This window comes from Electrophorus electricus, chromosome 19 (assembly GCF_013358815.1).
Source record: "Electrophorus electricus isolate fEleEle1 chromosome 19, fEleEle1.pri, whole genome shotgun sequence".
Taxonomy (NCBI): Eukaryota; Metazoa; Chordata; class Actinopteri; order Gymnotiformes; family Gymnotidae; genus Electrophorus; species Electrophorus electricus.
Window position 1 is genome coordinate 14069382 of NC_049553.1, and position 19838 is coordinate 14089219.

Genomic DNA, 19838 nt, shown 5'->3' on the forward strand with positions numbered 1-19838 from the left:
CCTACTTGATGTTTTATAAATGCTGAACCAACTCCTGCTTAGTGCACAATATACATGCACAGCCAATTACACAACTCTGTGCTTAAAATAAATAAATAAACAGACATCTATCACAGTATGAGACAAGTCCCAGTGGAACAGCAAGTGACAAAAATTAATAAACGGAGAGAAATTTACACTTGGTCGTTTCATGCATTTTGTGTCGGAATGGCCTAATTTTAGAAGTAAAATTTAATACTGATGAAAACACAACTGTAAATTAGTGCTATATCATATTGATCACAGCAGGTTTGAAAGTATAGATCCTTAGTCATTCTCAACACCTAAGTACTGAGTGCATGGTGAGGTGATCCTGAGGTTAATGAATATTGAAGAGATGATCACACTCACCTGATACAATCAGTCTAACAGCATCACTGGTGTGGGAGTAGCGGGATCCTCCTGCCTCTGTTCCTCTACAGGTGAATTCACCTTCATGATAATCTTTAACACCACCGATATTGTACTCCTGTTCACTACTGATAGTTTTCTCTGAACCCTCTTTCTTCCAGCTGTACTGCCACCTATAGACGCTGCTTCCCTGTATGTCACATCTGAGAGTGACAGTCTCCCCCACAAATACCTGTGGATCAGGCTTTATGGAGGCCACAGCTTTTGGTCTTGCTGTGGAAATATAATAATATATTTCTAATAAAACATTGCTTAAAATAGTAATACTTTGATGAAGCTGTTCACATGTCTATGTACTATAAATCTACTGGTATCACAAAACTAGAGCTGCTTTTTCTACTATATCAAGTAGATGTGAGACAGCTACAACACCCAATACAATCAGTGTGAGGGCTCCACTGGTCTGTGAGTATTTTGGCTCTTACTGACTTTGTTTGCATACAGGAATTAGCACCTTCATGGAAGTAATAAATATTAGGGATTGGCTACTCCTCCTTATGTATATCATCGCTAAACTATTTGTACTGCTGATTAATATCAAATATGTGAGTGACCTCTGCTAGATCAGATGGCTGTACTTTCTTTTTAGCCTATGGTCTCACTTTCCAACATAATGAATACTTCTGCAACGTACACCGTATATCTAATGATTAATAACAATATTTAATTATAAATGTAACATCATATATTTTTCTAAATAATTTCAAAGCCAAAGTATAAGGAAAACAAAAAAGGAAAACTTACCTAATACTGTAATTTCAGCCACCTCACTGTAATGTGTGTGGTAGTTTCCCCTCTGTGCTCTGCAATAATACTTGAATCGTCCTACATAAGACACTATCCAACTTATTGTCTTGGAATGTTCATCTGTACTGGTCAGCGTTCCTGGTTGTCCATTGTATTTGTACCAGAGAAACTTCCATCCTACAGACGACTGTATATTACAGCTCAGTGTAACGATGTCTCCAGTGTAGACAGAGCTCTGAGGCTGCACCGTCACAGATGGTTTGGGTCTTACTGTTGATATAAAATGATGACTGTATCAGAGTCTCACACTACACAAGTAGAAGCCTTTACACCTTAAGATAGACTTTGTGTCTAATGGAGCACTTTGTTCAGTGAGATGAAATTGTCGCGATTGGCCCCTCCCTAGCATCCTGTCATCATGGTTACCGAGTCTCATGTCTTTGTTCGGTTTACTTCCCAGTTTTGTTTTCCATTCTGTTCTCTTCCTTTGCGTTGTTCTGTTGTAGCCTATTTCCATTTTTGTTTTCATATTGTTCCCTGTTACTATGTTTTCTCAGATTCCCGGTATTGGATCTCTGAACCTGGACTATTGTAACTACTCTGATTTTGGATTTGCCCCTAATAAATCTCCCTCTTCTCAGCGAATGCGTCCGCCTCGTGATTGCTCTGTTACAGAAATGATGAATGTATCAGTTTCTTCATTTACAGCGCAAGTAGAAGCTTTATCGTCAGACGCTTTGTGTATAACACAGTATTTAGATTCAGTGTTTACTGAAAAAGTATAAAATATTTCTATTCCAAAGTTAATGCTTGCTGGGTGATATTGTTTTCCTACTTGATGTTTTATAAATGCTGAACCAACTCCTGCTTAGTGCACAATATATGTGCATATCCAGGTACACACCTCTGTGCTTATAATAAAAAGATAAACACCTCTAGCACAGAGATTAATTTACACTTGATTGCTTCATGCGTTTTGTGTCTGGACAGCCTAATTTTAGAAGAAGAATAAAATGATGATGAAAACAAACAACTGAAATTAGTGCTACATCATATTGATCACACTAGGTTTTAGAGCAACTCTGTTGTGAAAGTATAGATCCCTAGTCATTCGCAACACTTGAGTACTGAGTGCATGGTGAAGTGAGCCTGGGGTTAATGAATATTGAAGAGATGATCACACTCACCCGATATATACTATGTGCTTATTTAAGTAGTTTGGTTCACTGATATGAAATGATTAATGTATCAGACTCTGCCCTTAAAACACAAGCAGAAGCTTTATCATCTTAAGATGCTTTGTGCCTAGTGCAGTATTTACATTCAGTGTTTACTGAAGAAGTTTTAGTGGTGAAGCCTGGTAGGCAACACATTGCCTAAATGATCAAAGTGGTGTAACCAGTGTAAAATATTTGTATTCCAAAGTTGATGCTGGCTGATCTTGTTTTTCCTCTTGATGTTTCATGAGTGCTGGACCAAATCATGCTTAGTGTGCAGTATATGTGCATAAGCAAGAATGAGCAGAATGCAGCATCAAAGGGCTTTTCATGCCATATTAGATGTTGCCATTATCTGTCTCTTTTAACATGTTTCTACACAGTCAAGAGTGCATTATAGTGAGACAGTCCACAACCACATCCTCTCATTATAATTCCTCTCTGGCTCCCTGTTTTAGCACCAGAATGTTCTACATTTTGCAGTAAAGCTAAATGTAATACACCACCCATTGCTGGAGCATGTTAATCACACTGCTGTCATTGAAGTAATTTATACCAAATTTCCAGCTTGTTGCTCAATTTATTTTTCACATTCTGTGCACCTCTGTACTCATCTCTGTACTGTACCTATCTCAGTACTTATTCTAAAAAGTGCCAGTGGAGCAGCAAGGGATGCAGATAAATAAACTCTGTAGTAAAGCATCATCATAAATTACCAAGCATTACTAAACAAGTATTTATGTCTGATGAGGGTGGATGAATCTGGCCTAAAACTCCACAAACACTGTAGCAGGAAAGGAAAACTAGCAGGTTTTATGACAGTGTGATGATAAATGGAATGGATGAGCCCTTCTATGTAGGGAAAGAGAGTTTGTTTTAAATACATCACTCATCCTTTACTGAGAGAGACACACATTTGTACTATCTTTGTCATTGCTCACAATTCAATAAATTATAAACAAATTACTAAAGTTTGTTCATTTGCCTATTATAAGATGAAAAATAAAATGATTAAAACAAACAATTGCAAAAATATTACTTCAGTTTGATCACACTGAGGTTATGTGAGTTACTCCATTGTAAGGATGTGTGTTTCTAATCACTCTCAATACATAGGTACTGACTGCATGGTGAGGTGAGGCTGAGTTTACTGAACATTGATCACACCTGCTTCTCTAATGCCATCGCTCTCATGGAAATAATTTATAAAGAAATATTTATTTGTGGATTGTTTGGTGATTTTTAATTTTTTTATGCCAATTACAAGATGAAGATTAAAGCAAAGTTGAGTAACTCCATTGTAAGGATGTAGGTGTCTAATCACTCTGTCAATGCATGATCACACTCACCTGATACAGTCAATCTAACAGCATCACTGGTGTGGGAGTAGCGGGATGCTCCTGTCTCTGTTCCTCTACAGGTGTATTCACCTGCATCAGACTCTTCAACATGGCTGATTATGTACTGATTACTGTCTGAATCCTTTTTCCCACCGCTTCCTTCAGCAGAATGAACTGGATTATCTCCATCTCCTTTCTTATACCAGTTGTATGTCCACTCACTACTTCCATATTCCGGTATGACACATTTAAGAGTGACAGTCTCTCCTATGAAAAATTCTGTCCAGTCATGTTGTAATGAAAGTGTAGCTTTTGGTTGTTCTGTAAGAGCACAATATTTAAAAAATATTGTTCAATATTAAAGTTTCCCACTTGATGTTTCATAAGTGCTGAACCAAATCCTGCTAAGTGTGCAATACACATGCATAAGCAATTACACACCTCTGTGTAATATTGTTCAGTGTTAATGTTTCTGATACACGCTATGCATTCTACACTTTAACAAAAATAAATGATTTTTGTATAGTTACCTGCCTCGTTTTCCAAACTATCTAAATTGGCTCAATTTTCAGCCAATTTTCAGCTAATAAAAAGAAAAACTGCTCTTTTATAAGTACATTCCTTACTGATCCTTTAATACCTATTGTCATAACACAATATATATGGCATGTATATTGGCTAATTATTGATGTAGAAATACATGAACCAAAACAATTGTCACACCCTCTAGATCAGATCAGTCTGCAGATCAGTCATCCCTAATTATTGATGTAGAAATACATGACTTAGGCAACTAAACAAGTGATTCTTTGAACCAAAGTAATTGTCACATCATTTGCTAGAGTCCCTCCTAGAGTCCACTGATCAGTCAGGCCAATCTATTAGCCACTGCACACACACCCGTCTGCACATACACTCTCATCCTCATCAGGAACTCTTTAAACGTCACTTCTACAATCCTCACTTTGCAAAGTCTTGTTAAGATGTCTCGTGTTGTAAGCCGTCTCTCTTGTGAATTGTCTCCGTGCCCCGTACATTCTTGCATTGTTTTTTCACCTTGCCATCGTCCGTCGATGTTGCTCCTGTTTGCCCTGCTGATTTTTGGACTGTGAGACTCTCTTTTGCATTGCCTGGTTTCCCACTGCCTGCCCCTGTTTAACCATGCTCTGCCTGACTACACTTGAAGGTTTGTTTGATAGTATGTTTATTAAATGTTCACCTGCATATGCTTGCTCTATCTGTCCTTACATCAACATTATTTGGACATTCCAAGTTGCTATTTACAGACTCTAGTTCTGCTTTTAACACTTTTTGCTCCTTCCAGACTAGAGCCAAGTAGCCTTGGTCTTTATAAGTCTATCTGCAGCTGGGTATTAGACTTTCTGACACACAGACCCCCGAGCGTGAAGACTGGTGCTCAGTCACACTAAGCATGAGGACACCACAGTGATGCAGAATATTACAGCATGACAAAGAGGAAGGACATGTGCAGAATAACACAGTATGAGATCAACACTGCAGAGTAACATAGTATTACCATTACATTATTACATCAAACCATTAGCTTACTATATACATATATGTGTTAATACATAACTGTGTATGCATTGAACCGTATTACTCTGCCCTTTACATTCACTACTTACAATGTTTTGAATGCTATGAATGTTTCTATCCAGCCAGACTCCATTTTTAGTGTAGACGTTGGGCCCACTGTAATAATTCAATAACAAATGTTCTGTCGTGGTGCGCTGAGTACACAGCAGGAGGGACACCACCACTCCACCCCTGCCCCCACCCACCACACCTGCCCCCTTCCCACCCTCCCAATTATTAATAATCATGAACACCTATTCCCCGTTTGCCCTCTTTTGTTCTCCACATTATTTAAACCCACATGTACGTGCCGTCGGTGCTGCACTTTTCCAGTCATCCTTTTCCTAGAGCACGTTGCCTTAGCTGCTCTCAAACTCCTTTGTTTGTTCTCAACACACTGAGTTATTACTGCTGCTGTGTCAGGTTGTTTACTCCCGTTCATTAGTAATGATAATAAAGACTCTCCAGCTTTAACTAACTACTTGCCCCTACATCACATGTTCATTACTCAGTATTAACCTCTCTGATCAGCTATTTACTATGTTTCAGGCAGTCAGTAAAATACTCACAAATTATTTTTATTTTAAATGTATATATTCTATGAAGTTTCAATATTAAAAGAATTATAATAATAAAACCTAATGTTCTTCAAAATCTGTTTGGAATGAAGGTTTTAAAAACACAAAGACCTTCATGAGTATACTGTGAGTTTCCCTTTTGTAGACAAAGAGTTAAAATGCTAATCTTATGCTCACTGAAAATACTCTTCTCATTTTAACTTCAGAACAAATAAGAAAAATTGAGCTCAGAATGTCACTGCCAGAATCCTTACATGTAGCAGGATGAGAGATCACATATAAATCACGTACATTACTTAGTGAACATGTTTAAAATATGTCAATATTATATTATTATTACTGGAGAATTTTAAGAATTGATCTCCTATTGAATCTTATTCATCTGCATATTTGGAAGTTGCTCCCTGTTTCAGTCCACCCTCTTTGTGTATCTGTGTACATGATTACCTGTCTCTGAGTCTGCAACTTCAGTTTCAGTTGTTTGGTCACTATTGACGAGAGGTTTCGGATCTGAAACTAGGAGACAAAGGAGGAAACTGAAGTGTGCGAACTCTGGTGAGGAAGGTGGACCCCAACTCTCATGCATGAGTTCTGAGTGGTTCCCATCTGGCACCTGTATATTATGGGGTGAGAGTTCATTCTACCTGTATATTATGGGATGTGAGTTAATTCTACCTGTATATTATTGGGTGAAAGTTCCTTCTACCTGTGCTGAAAGAACATCTTAGAGAAGTGGTGAGAGAGCTGCTCTGACAGGTCTGTGAGGGCTGTAGGAAACAGACCAGCAGAACGAGCTGCTGCTCCTGGGAGGCGGGTTTGGCTTCACAACCCTCAGCACCAAAAAGGACACAAGTTAAGGAGTAAGTGAGAGCTGAGAGTTCAGGTAGGGTGCTTCAGTATGAAGACTGGCTACCAGGGTGCTTCAGTATGAAGACTGGCTACCAGGGTGCTTCAGTGTCTATTAGATTAAACCTCAGGCTGTTCTGAGAGACTGTTACACTTGATATTCAGGGTACATCAAGTCTTGTTTAAATAGCTGATGTGCACACATGGATATACTGGTGTGTTAACATTTTGTTATTGTTACTGCTGTTTGTCAGCTGATTCTAAATGGATGAGCTAAACAGACCCAGAAACTCACACTGGCTCATATTATTATTTTGCACGTTTTGGAGGAGTTTCTGTTCCTGTCTGCCCTCTTCATGTATGTCTGTGCCTAGCATTACTTTTGTACTTTTCTTTCAGTTTCTGCTTTAGTATGGAGCTGGTGGTGATTTGCCTGTAAGTGTGAGGTATGTGTAATAAAGAGCAAAGACTCTGTTTCCTGTCTCTGAGTGGGTCAGCTTGCCATAGGGCCACTACAACATTGGATGTAACTGCAATATTTCAATATATCTTTGGTGGCCAATCTTATCTACCAAGGGCTGTGGTTGCAGGTTTTCATTCCAACCAAGGAGCAAAGACATTGCTATTACACTCAACCAGCTGGTTTTAGTCTTCATTAAGTGGATTAATCATATTGGGACTGGTCATTTTAGCTGTGTGCACTACCTTCTATGCACTTAACATCTGCAGACCCACTGGCCCTTGTGAATAAAACTGCCCACCTCTGAACTAAATAAAGAAATGAGTATGAATCACCTTGAGCTTGTACGATGCAGATGAGCAGAAGCAGCACTACAAATGTGGAGAGGCGTAAACAACATTATGCATTAATAGCACACATTCACTTCTATCACAGGCTCCAAGTGCCTTGAAGAGCTGAATTTGACAAAGTTTCACAGAATCTGTATTAATGCTGGTTCAAACACTATGCTACATTATTCTCAAATCCACATGTAAACTTATCCAAATCAATACTTGTTAATTTTGTACTGTTTTATTTGTTATCCTGTCACTCACTCTATGAACATAAACATCTTCCTGGAACAGACTAAGTAACGTCAATTTCTGAATACCTGTCACTAATTGATTAAATGATTAAATGAAAGTCCTGAAAACATTAACATGCAAATGTACAAATATACCAACAGAGAAATCCAACTCCTGATATAATCAATAAGTAACATTACAATCCAAGTCTTTTCATTCAGAAAAAGAGCAAGTCAGTTGGACCTTATATTTCTTGAAAGTCAAAAGTATCTTAAACTGAAACTCTCTACACTGACTTCAGCATAAAAATAACTTAAAATCCAGCTGAGCTACAAAACTTGATTTAACCACACAGAACTTGATTACTCAGGATCCTCAGACTACATATTAACAACATATTAGCATTCACTCTAATAACATAATAATGGCATAATTCACTCACAGAGCAGCGCAGAGAGAGGACAGAAGTCCATACTGTCCTGCTAGTGACTGACTGACAATGAGAAATAATGAGTGTTAAAGCCTCAGCACTTCCTGTTTTCTTACAGTTAGACAGAGAGGTGCAGATGAAAATTCACCCATTTCTCATTTTTACAAAAACTAATTTGAGTTACACTTGAGTACTACATCATTAGCATATATAAAAATATATGCAATTGATACTTCAGCAACTACTTAAATCCTCTCCAATAAATAAATAAATAGTGGTACATCATATTAAATGCAGGGCATGTGACATCAGTTATTTTATGAAGATACATTTTTGGAGATAGCATGTAATTAAATGAAGTCAGTCATCTACAATACCTTATAGTCTGATACAGTAACAAAGTCAACTGGTCAATTAAAAACAGAACTGGCAAATTAGGGATTAATATAATTGCATATACTAAATACAAGTCAAGTAATGGCCATCTTCATGCACAGTACTTTGAAATGAGTGCTAAAATGTAGAATCCTAAAACTACATGTCCAAATATGGTGGTGAGGAGCAATAGCACCAGTAAGTTGCAGAGGAGGTACAGAGTGAACTGTTCCTGGCTCTGCATGTGTAGTGAGAAAGTTCTGTTACTGACACCCATAGTGTTGTATCAGAGTGTGAAATGTCGTAGTATAAAATCAGTGTTTAAATATGTTGTGTTCATGGGGTTAAACTCTAAACTGCTTGTTGCTTTTACCCATAGAATTGTTAAAATGAGGTATGAAATAAACTTTATCTATACAACTCCCTTTGTCCTTACTGCGGTGGTCACCATGGAGATGCATGCTGGGACTGAGTGCTGCTGTGTGTCTCTGTTCTCTGTCCTTTACCTGGTGAGCTGGTGCTGAGGAGCAGCATGTTGGTAAACTGAGACTGGCCAGTATGTAGGTGACAGTCTGGACTACCAAAACTATTTCAGGGTTGTATCCTTTTATTCCATAATGTGTAACTTTATATACAGGTATCTGAAGTTTAAAAATAGATCAATTTAAAGAAGTCATTCATTGTGTTTCAGTTCCATCTCTGCTAGACCGAAATAGAACCTAAACCACATCCTCTTATAAAACAGTATGTCTCTGTCCAACATGTGAATGTGGTATGTAAGTTTGGACGATGTGCTTGTAGCTTTTACTAACTGGCCATGCGCACATTTTTGTAAAGTTTTTATGAACATAAATATATTAATACTCATATTGGAATGCTGTTGTGTTCATGTAATTTATGACTGACATTTACCTGACACTTTTTTTTAATCCAAAGCAACTTACAATTATGACTGAGCACAACTTGAGCAATTGAGGGTTAAGGGCCTTGCTCAGGGGCCCAACAGTGGCAACCTGGCAGTGGTGGTGCTTAAACCAGCAACCTTCTGATTACAAATCAAGCACCTTAACTGCTGAGCTACCACTGACTTCACTTGTACACATAGATCATGGTGCATTGAGTTTGCTGTGCTGAGATGCTTCTAACAAATAATACACTATACTGTTCTCAAATATTACTGGTTGAAATAATAAGTAAAATTACTGAGCCCTTGGTTGTTCTGCCACTCTCTCTGCATCCCTTCCCCAGACCAATCAGAGGCCTCAGACTGCTAAATCAAGATTGACCCCCCCCCCCCCCCCCAAACTACTGACCACTGGTTTCCAGTCACTTCCCCCCCTTTACTGTGAAGTCTGTGTGATTTGTAGCCTAGTTCTTTCTGTATCAGTGTTCAGAGAAATACAACTGCACAACTGGAGGCTTTTTAGGTGTCTGTTGAAGGCATCACTATGGCTGTAAGAACTGCTTCTGTGTCCTACACATCTGCAGAAACGGTCGTGCCACCACCCACTACAAAAAAGGAGCTGTTATGCCTCTTGCCTCCCATCCAGTCTCGCTCCTGTGCTCTACTTTTCTGTTCTATTACTCATCTGCCCTACCCCAGCTCACACCCTTAATTTACATCACCTCATTCCCAAACTCATTTATGCACAAGTATTCACTCCTCCTTCATCTTCACCAGTTTTACCAAGTCTCTAAAGTTGTGCACTCAGTTACTGAGCTGTATTCGATTATTCCTGCCTGTATCTGATTATTGCTGCCTGTTGTCTCCCTGTAACTGTACTGTGTGGAGCATGGAACGCAACCAGAGATTCTTTGTCCAGACTCTGTTCTGTGAAGTTCCTCTACAGCGGTTATGCATGTCCATGTCCTGTCAGAGATGAGGGTTACAAATGGTCAACTGTTATTCTGGACTGTATCAATATCAATATTCTACCATATACAAGCTGGAAAAATGTGAAGCTCAGCTCCTTATACAGCATTATATAACATAATGCTAAATACTATCAGATTAAACAATACACTAAGTACCAGCTTTAGTTTTATAAATTCCTAACACAATCTTCCTGTAAAGAATCTAAATATCTGCTGCTTGTGTTCAATAGGTTAAATCCTAAATTTGTCCATTTTAAAAGTTAAATCTGACATACCAGGCTGTTTTAGCAATAAAGAAGTTTATAAAGTTGGTTATCCACATTCTCATAACTTGCACTGTGGTATACAATAGCTCATTTTCTGCCCAAATTACTAATTTATTACAATTTGGGGTCAGATACATGTTTAACTTTCATGTGCACCTGTTTCTGGTGTTGGCTGCAAATGGGATTGAGGCAATCCTCAACCCACTGAGCTAAACCAGCATAGAAGCCAAACCACAAGAACTCTCTTGATTAGTAAGTGTAAAACCTTGCCAAAAGAATTATAGCTCTGTTCAAGAAAACAAATGGAAACATTTCATAACAGACCCTTATAAATACAACATACTAATTTTCCAAGTTTGTTAAAAATGTAATGTTCTACAGCTAGAATTTGACCCTTTATAAACATAAATCATAACTAAATAACATGTGATAGGGTGGAGCTCAGCAAAGAAACAAATGCTGAAAACCAGTTTTCTTACACTGTTAATGAAAACTTACATGCAATGCAAATTTGCAGGCACACAACATACTGAGAGAGCCTGTTGCAGCTCAGTGGAAATGGAGCAGAGGACATAAAACTCAGAAAAAGCTAAAAAGAGATAAAAGACACAAAGTAGAATCAGCAACAAGTCAAATGAAAACAAAAAATAAAAGAGAAGAGGCAGTGAAACATCTATTCAGAGTCTAATTAGTGGTCATCAGTGGTTATTGGAATGGGACTCACACATCATTACCAGCTCTGGTTAATGTTACATGATGCTGAAAATAACTGCAGTTAACAGAACATGCGATACCAACTAAGTGGAAGTACTTGGCAATGTATTTTGCCATACTGATGCAAACTTGACAGATTTTCTTTGTAGCCAGGCCATAAATCCACGGGTCTTAATAATAACTAGTTAGTTTAGGGAAAGTTAGACGACTACAAATAACACACGTGAGTTTCAATTATTATGAGAGTAGTGGTACTACTCTAATGATTATTATTATTGTTATTGGTTGGGGTGGCTCTGAAGAATATATCAGATGGGTTATACGGTTTGGTTTATGTAGAATCCTCATTGAATAGATCATCTCAAAAACTGACGGTTCCTTTATTCAACAGTTTCACAAGCACACTGTAAGAGAAAAAGGAAAAAAATACACTTATTTCAAACAGTGTTACCCAAACAATTCCCAATCTAGATCCACTTTCGTTAATGCACTTCAATAGCTAGATACGACACCAAAATACATTTAATAATTTGCCAATAAAATCAGTATAAAACCCAATCTACAACCGAAACATAGCATTACTCCCTTCACAACTCTTACTCGTAGATGTGAAGACACATTTCTCATGATTCAGGTTGTTAACTAACTAGCTGTTCGCTACCAAGCACATCAGCATGACCGCTACAGCCAAACTTACACTAGATAAATGGTGTTCGCCGAGAGCGATCATATGCAAAACAAACAATACATGGAGAACAAACAATTAAATAACATTACCTTATTCACCTTCAGCAGAGTGTTAAAAATCCATCTCGTATGCCATTACATCTGTTTGTTCTGTTGCCGGAATAACGGTTTCCACCCATAGACAGTCGATGCTGCCACGGCTCGAACAAGCAATTAAAACACTTCCTGTCCACAATATAGATTTAAGCGTGTCACATTAAAAGTCTCACAAACCACCGAATAATCATTTAAAATATTTCCTAAACAATTTAAATATCCTTAACAACAGAGCAACCAAACAAATCACCAACAATTTAAATAAATAACGGTCACATCAATACACCCATTGGACAATGGCTGTTGTTTGTATTCCTATTTTTGTACTATACAACTCAGCGGTCTTACGGTGGCAGAGCCTCTAGAAAATGTCCCCATATAATCATTCAGTTCAGAAGCAGGACTGAGATTCTCTTGAGATTCTCTTCTCGTGCAGATTGGAGAAGATGATTTAAAGTAAGCAACACCAGATTTCCCTTGCAAATCCACATATACATAAATTCTTAGAAAGAACTTCGAATTAAGTCGCCATTGTGGTATATTCATTCTGTAAAATGTGATTCTATAAACTATTTGAAATTAGTTGTTCCTCAGTATGGCTTCACAATGTACCTTGACAAATGTCCCACCCAGGTAGAATAAATGTCTTTATTATCTCTGTTGTGATTTCACATATGTTTAATGTCAGACCTACCCGTAATGTCACCTCTCATTTTCTGAGGTTTGTCTCACATCATGAATTCAGGATGCTATTGTAAAGAAATAGTAGTTTCATCCTTATGTAAACTAAGCTTGTCATCTTTTTAGAAACAAGTACATCAAGAATTTGAGGCAACTACATGAGAAATGTTTTATGTTTGTTAAATCTGCAACTTTATTTTATTAAAATGTTTCTTTTAAAATTTAATTACAAGTAAAAACAGATTAGAAGATGCTAACTGTACACAAACACAAAGAACATTTTAGAAATATTATAGTACAATTTGTACATATCAAAGTAATAGAAATATTTGTCACAGTAACAGAAAGGTGGGTGGTCTAGTAAGTAACAATGCTGCCTCCCCTCTGGGGGACTAGGGCTTAATCCCTGTCGGCGAAGCATACTATGCTACACCAGTAAGTGTCCTTGGGCAAGACTCCCAACACTACACTTGCCTTCCTCTGGGACAAACTTGAAAATTGTATGTCGCTCTGGATAAGAGTCTCTGCCAAATGTGTTGATGTGTTAAATACTAAAAAACTAAAATACAATAAAAATATTTAGTTTTGTAAGTAATTAAGATAGATAGCAACAATGGTATTGATCCATTTAAACTTCACAGGATGTGTGAAAAGGAAATATTTGTACAAAAATATAGACACTTGGTGTGTAAGATAAAATAGCAAGAACATGTTTAATATTCTTAATACAAGTGACTATTAACATCAATTGAAACTTCAATCTGGAACTACAGTAAAAGCACCACAACCCCATTACTAGAGCTACAGTTACTGCCAGGTTTTATAAAAGAAGAAAATCCAGAAGGGGAGGTCTGCTTACAAGTTCCTCTTAGAGTAGTGGGAAAAGAGACCTCTCAGATGGAGCGATTCTTATGCAGAGGTTTATAACACACTGGATCCCAAGCTTACTGTTAAAACACATTCAGCACTATATTGGAAATAATTTCATCTCCTTAAACAGACGTTTCAGCCTCTATCAGTTTATAAAGTCAGTTTTCTTTAGTAGTTAATTTCATTCAATGAACCATTTCTGAAGTTTGGTAAATAGATGTTCAGGAAATTGAGAGTTCTTACTTTGAGCTCTGAAGCATTTGATTGCCAAAACAAAGGACACTAGCAGATATGAAGAAGTTGCCAGTAGACTACTAAGGAGTCTGAGGACTGAGAATGGAGCTTCAGAATCTTACACGCATACACACACACACACACACACACACACACACACACACACACACACACACACACACACATTGTCAAAACATGGCCACCAATCATGAGTGGTGGCTGCAAGAGGCTAATAATGGTAGTCAACATATAAAACCTAAAAACAAGGTTTTTAGCTGTTTTGTTCCATAAACATTATAGAGTCAGAGAATGCACTGGGATTGACCACATTACATTTAAAGCATTTAGCTTATGTTTTGTCAAAAACAACTTACAATTCTGAATGAACACAACTTGAGCAACTGAGGGTTAAGGATCTTTCTCAGGTAGCCAATTTCACTCACAAGGAAGCTGTGCAACATCTGTTCTATATCTGCAGCGAAGGTCAACTGCTCACATCTGAAACGCATTAAGATTCATAGTAAGTTGTTTAAGTCTGGTCCTGTCAACAACATATCATTTAAGGAGATACCAAAATGTTTGGCACTGAAGTTAAATGCAACTCTAATCTGGTCTGGTTTGCATGGGTGATATACTCCAAATGTGGGTAAATAACACCATTCTTCCCCATCCATCACAGAAAGTGCTAGCTCAGTATGATCCTGATCGAAGATTTTTGTATGAATGCCAAAAAAAAGCGACTTACAGCTGGCTCTCTGTTGCTGGGGAGACGTGTTCTCAGTTTGTGAAAGGGAAGAGGAGCTACTCAGCTGTTAGAATCATCTATGCACATCTCTTTGTCCATTAACTGAATGAACTGTCTGTCCTCAATAGAGGCTGTGATCTTATGGTCATCATTTGTTTTCTCAAAAATTGTGCTTCCGCATGTTCACCCTTTTATAGCTGTCTTTTGTGGTGAATTTCTCTTTTAAAAAGAGATAATTTGGGCAAGGGTGGAAATGAGGATGGCCATTGATCAAAATGTTTGTGTTATACACGTTAATAACTGCAGGCTTGTGGGTGGCACCCAAACAGATATCACCTATTACAGCCTAGCCAAGATCAAACTTCTGAGCATAAGTATGTTGTGTGGGACATTGTACTGGTCTCTTACCTTATGAACTTGAAGAATGTCATGCCCAAAGAGAAGGAGAATCTGGGCATCAAGATCGAGTGGGGAATTGAGATGTGCAATGGGTTCGAGGTGAGGATGGAGTTTTGTGACCTCAGGAGTTGGTATCACAGATCTATCATCTGGAATATGATCACATTCTATGAGGGTAGGAAGACGCACACTTATACTGCCATCTAAAGGCTGAGCAATAAATTTCATAGCTCTTATTCCAGCAATATCTGTGATCCTGGCACATGTCCCCTGGGAAACATTTTCGTGAGGCAGATCTTGGAACAAGATCTAGAGCTATTGACAGCTCCGCAGATTTCCGTGCAGTTGGCGTTTACAGAAGGTGAGTCCTTTTCCTCCCTGCCATGCTCAAGGTCAAGCCTTACATGCATCCATGGAGCTGGACCAGGATGAAGGGCAGCAACGTGTGCAGTGCTGTGTCACTCTGCACCCAGTAAGGCTATCTTGCAATCTTTAGCCATGTGGATACTTGATGAGCAGCACCGGAAACATATACGCATCTCTTTTAGAAAAGCCTTACGTTCCTCAAGGGATTTGCTTCTAAAGCCTCTGCAGCGCTTGAGGGGATGCGGCTTTTTGTGGATTGGACAGTACCTGTCGACGTCTGCTTTGTTGCTGCCAGACTGTGACATTGTGGAAACACGTGATGGGAAGAGCTCAGTTTTGTGAGAAGAGATGAGGCCCTTGGAGTGGCCAAATCTTCTCTGGGAGTGTTCTGCCTTAACTGTTTTGCCACTGGATAAGTGAAGAATAAAGCTAGGGTCATTTTATGTGTGAACCTCTGCAGACAAACTGAGTAAAGGATGAAAATGGTGGATATGGCACTTGGTATTCCAATTTGTACTGGCCACCATGAGCTATCCATTTCTCTTGCAGCGCATATGGCCGTTTTACAACTGTAAAATTAATCCCCCTTGCAATGTCCAAATAGGCAAGTCCAGATAAGTAACCCTCTAATTTTGCTGACTCTATTTCTCTTAACAGGTCTCCTAAGTCTCAAAGGATCATTGTTTCTGATCTTGAGGAACTCCTCAAGCCTTTTGAAAAGGAATCTCTCAATAATGTCTGGCAAACCAGAACACTCTTCGAAATATCGCCATGCCACACTGAGTCCGGCAGTAGGATCACTAACATGAACAGCTTTCATCTTTCTAACATACTCTGAAGACTGAAGACCGAGACACTTGTTCAGAAGGTCAAGTTCCTCATTGAAAGTCAGGTTTAGTCCTTCTAGAGCATTCACAAATGATGATTTCCATGCCCAGCAGTTTTTGGGGCAATCATCAAACTTAATGAGACCAGATGTGACAAGCTCCCGGTGGACTAGGTATCTAGAGATATCATTAAACCCTGTATGGTCTGGCATTTACATTATGATGCACGGCTATGACAGGTGTCTGTGGATGGTGCTGACCTTCCTGGGTGGGAAAAGGACTGTATGTTTGAGAAAATGGTTGGTGTGGCACGATGGGTTGGTGGGATCTGTTTGCCTTTGTATGGCTCTCTAAGTAGATTAGAGGCTGGTGTGGCTTTTGGGCGATTACCATTTCCTTGAGCAAAATCATGACTTTCAACAACAGATATTTTGTCTGGGCTAAGTGGTACACTGTAGCCATCATGTGACTGATTTAGTGGTATGTGATCTTTGTCTTCTGACACTGTTGAAAGATTTTGATCCTACAGTAGCAAATGTTTAACTTGAAGTGCACAGATAAAAAATGCAGTTTTCATATTAGCATACAGTTACCAATGCAAATATGTGCATTAGACAAATGTAGTGCAAACACCAGAGAGAACAGAACATAAATGAACTGTCTGTCTATATGAACAACAACCAATCAAGCAGACAGAGTGTAATAAAAAAAAAACACTGGATGGCTTTGAACTTCCTCAAACTTAATAGTAACAAATCTGAAGTCATTCTCATAGCATCTCCTTCCACTCTCAGTAAAATTTGTCAACCCACTCTATCCTGGATTTTATCACCTGCTCTGTGACTCAGGTCCATAACCTTGGTTTTATCATGGACTCTTGTGGCAAATATTAATAGCATCACCAAAATTGTCTTCTTACACCTTAAGAATATCACGAGACTGCATCCCTCACTCCCTGATTCTGTAACTCCATCTCATGCTTTTATTACAGCCAGACTGGATTACTGCAACTCAGTTCTGGTTGGGCTCCTTGCTAGTCTTCTCAAGAAGCTCCAATAAGTGCAGAATTCAGTGGCAAGAGTTCTCACGCACACCAGATCACAAGAACACATAATCCCCAAGTTTAAAAAAATTTAAAATAAACTACTCTGGCTCCTGGTCCATTATCGCATACAGTAGAAAATCTTACTCCTGGTTTTTAAATCTTTACATGGTCTGGCTCCTGATTACCTTTCTGCTCTGTTGTCCAGACACAATCCCTCATGGCTGCTCCGGTCTGCAGATGCTCTTTTGCTCTCTGTTCCTCCTACCAAACTACACACGTATGGGGATGGAGTTTTTAGAGCTGCAGGCCCAAAGCTGTGGAACAACTACAGAGAATATTTCAAACTAGCATTCCACTAGCATGTTTATTATAAAGATACACTCCAAATATACACAATTACTGCTCTCTCTTGCTCTCTCTCTCATTGGTGCATTTAGTTCCGTTTTGTGTGACCTCATGTGAGGAGGTGGAGTTTCAACTTTAAGTGGATGTTGGGAGAAGATTGAAGAGAGAGGTTGTGTTCTAAATAGCCTACTACATACTAGTTATGTAATGATGGGCCCCCAATCAGTATGCTGTATGCAGTATGTGACCAAAATTAATTTTTCCAGTATGTGAAATGTACCCAGATAACATACTACTCTGGCCAAATATTCCAATGCATGACCAGAGCAATCTTTGTGATGTACTCCAGTCATGCAACAGTGGCAGAAAAACTTTTCACAAGTGGGCAGAAACTTCAGATGTTCACGTGACCTCATAGTATGGTTTGCATTTGTTGCATACTGGATACTACACTGCATACTACTACAGGGACCAGTATACAGTATATACTGAGTGCAGTATGCAGTATACAGTATGTATTAGCCTATTTCGAACATAGCCAGAGTCAAACGTCAGACTACGTTGTTTCTGCCTAGAGGATGTCACACTGTACACACCCAACCACAATTTTTAAGCCTTTTTCCTTTGGAAGGAGGCACCTTAGAATTTAAGACATACATAAAACCCTTTGTTAACATGGTAACTTCATTAGTGTAAGCTGTTAATAGACAGCTCTTAACAGAGTAGCTTACCAGGGGTGTGCCTATATGTTATACAACATGTACAAGGCCCAAGTGTTACACATGTTAGGTAAGAACTTTGTGCTGTCCATGTATTTATGTTCTATTTGGATTTAGTTAGATAGGACAGGTGCTGCATTTCTTGTGACTTGAGCTTAAGGAACAGGAGTTTCGGTTTTGTTTGTTTCTTTTGTCTGTGGCTGAAAGGCACCTGCTAACAACCCTTCAGTTCTACAGTGTATGTGGTAAATACAGAACACTGACTAGAAACCCAACTTGGTCTCTTTATTTGTTACTCAATTTGCGATTTGTGATTTTTGTATAATACACACGGTTGTTTATAACATTTGTTTTGTCAATCAACCTGTCGTTCTACACACCTTCCACACCTGCCACATGTTTTCGTAACCCTCACTATCTAGAATTACTTTATTTTTTATTATTTCAATTATATTTTGGTTTAACCCAATAGAAACCATCAAGAGATCATCTAAATTTACATTGTACTGATAAAGTTGTTATAATACTATGAACTATTGAAAATGGCTGATAGTTTTGTTGTTCTGGTCAATTTTGTGTCTTATTTCTATCCAATAATTGACTCCTGGCTGGCCCTTCATTAGAGCTGTTATAATTTTCATTTCTTCTTGGTGGCCAGATCAGTGTAAATTCCTCTGCAGTAGTTCTGAGCATCAGTCCAGTTCAGTTCTGCTTTCACCACATAAAACTGGGGAGTCACACACATGGCTAGAGCCCACAGTCCTGTTAGAATAAAAACCTCCCATGAGCAGGACACTACAGTCCCTGATGTTTCATATGTTTCACTGACCTGAGAAAAGCAGGATGAAGTGCAGTGGAGCACAAGGTGTAGAAGATTCAGACATTACACAACAGTAATCCAGTCTTTGCCTATCGTCTATCCACTATCAGGGATTTCAGAGAATTAGAGAGAGCTCTAGCCTGAAGTGAGACATTTTTATTCTAAGATTGTGTAAATCACAAGGAACCAGATTTATAGATTTATACATTATACAAAAAGCACAGAATTTGTCATTTCTGAAAATGTATCCAGTTCACTAGTCTAAAATATTATTGTTTAAAACTGTTTAAAAGCCTAAAATGCTAGCTTCATCTTTTTTGGACCATCACACAGCACAGCAACTGTCGAGCCTCAATATTTGGTTTATGTGCTCCACCTAGTGGTTCATGGAATGTCACTACACTGTTTCTACTGAATTAGAATTACACAATATCTTGTCAGTCCTCAGTGGCTACAGCACTGTATAGTTCATGGTTTTTCCTATTCTAAATCACCCTATTAAAATTATTTGATCATGTTCAGTAACTTATATAGTTGTATCTGG

The 19838-nt window shown here is 38.5% G+C and overlaps 1 protein-coding gene across 5 annotated transcripts in view; it reads right to left on the bottom strand.

Annotated features, from left to right (window-relative positions):
• LOC113569016 (titin-like) overlaps window positions 1–19838 on the bottom strand; it is a 74117-nt gene that overhangs the window by 12147 nt on the left and 42132 nt on the right. Inside the window, exons 1-8 of one of the 5 annotated variants that reach the window (XM_035536584.1) lie at window positions 12238–12361; window positions 11784–11864; window positions 11245–11335; window positions 7570–7605; window positions 6376–6444; window positions 3764–4075; window positions 1195–1467; window positions 391–663 (exon numbers count right to left, since the gene is read on the bottom strand). In XM_035536584.1, coding sequence (XP_035392477.1) covers window positions 391–663; window positions 1195–1467; window positions 3764–4075; window positions 6376–6444; window positions 7570–7605; window positions 11245–11320 — 1039 coding nt within the window. In that variant the 5' untranslated portion in view covers window positions 11321–11335; window positions 11784–11864; window positions 12238–12361. Of the gene's footprint in view, window positions 1–390; window positions 664–1194; window positions 1468–3763; window positions 4076–6375; window positions 6445–7569; window positions 7606–8242; window positions 9526–11244; window positions 11865–12237; window positions 12362–19838 lie in introns of those variants that run through there. The other 4 variants (XM_035536587.1, XM_035536585.1, XM_035536586.1 and 1 more) reach the window with 4 other exon arrangements.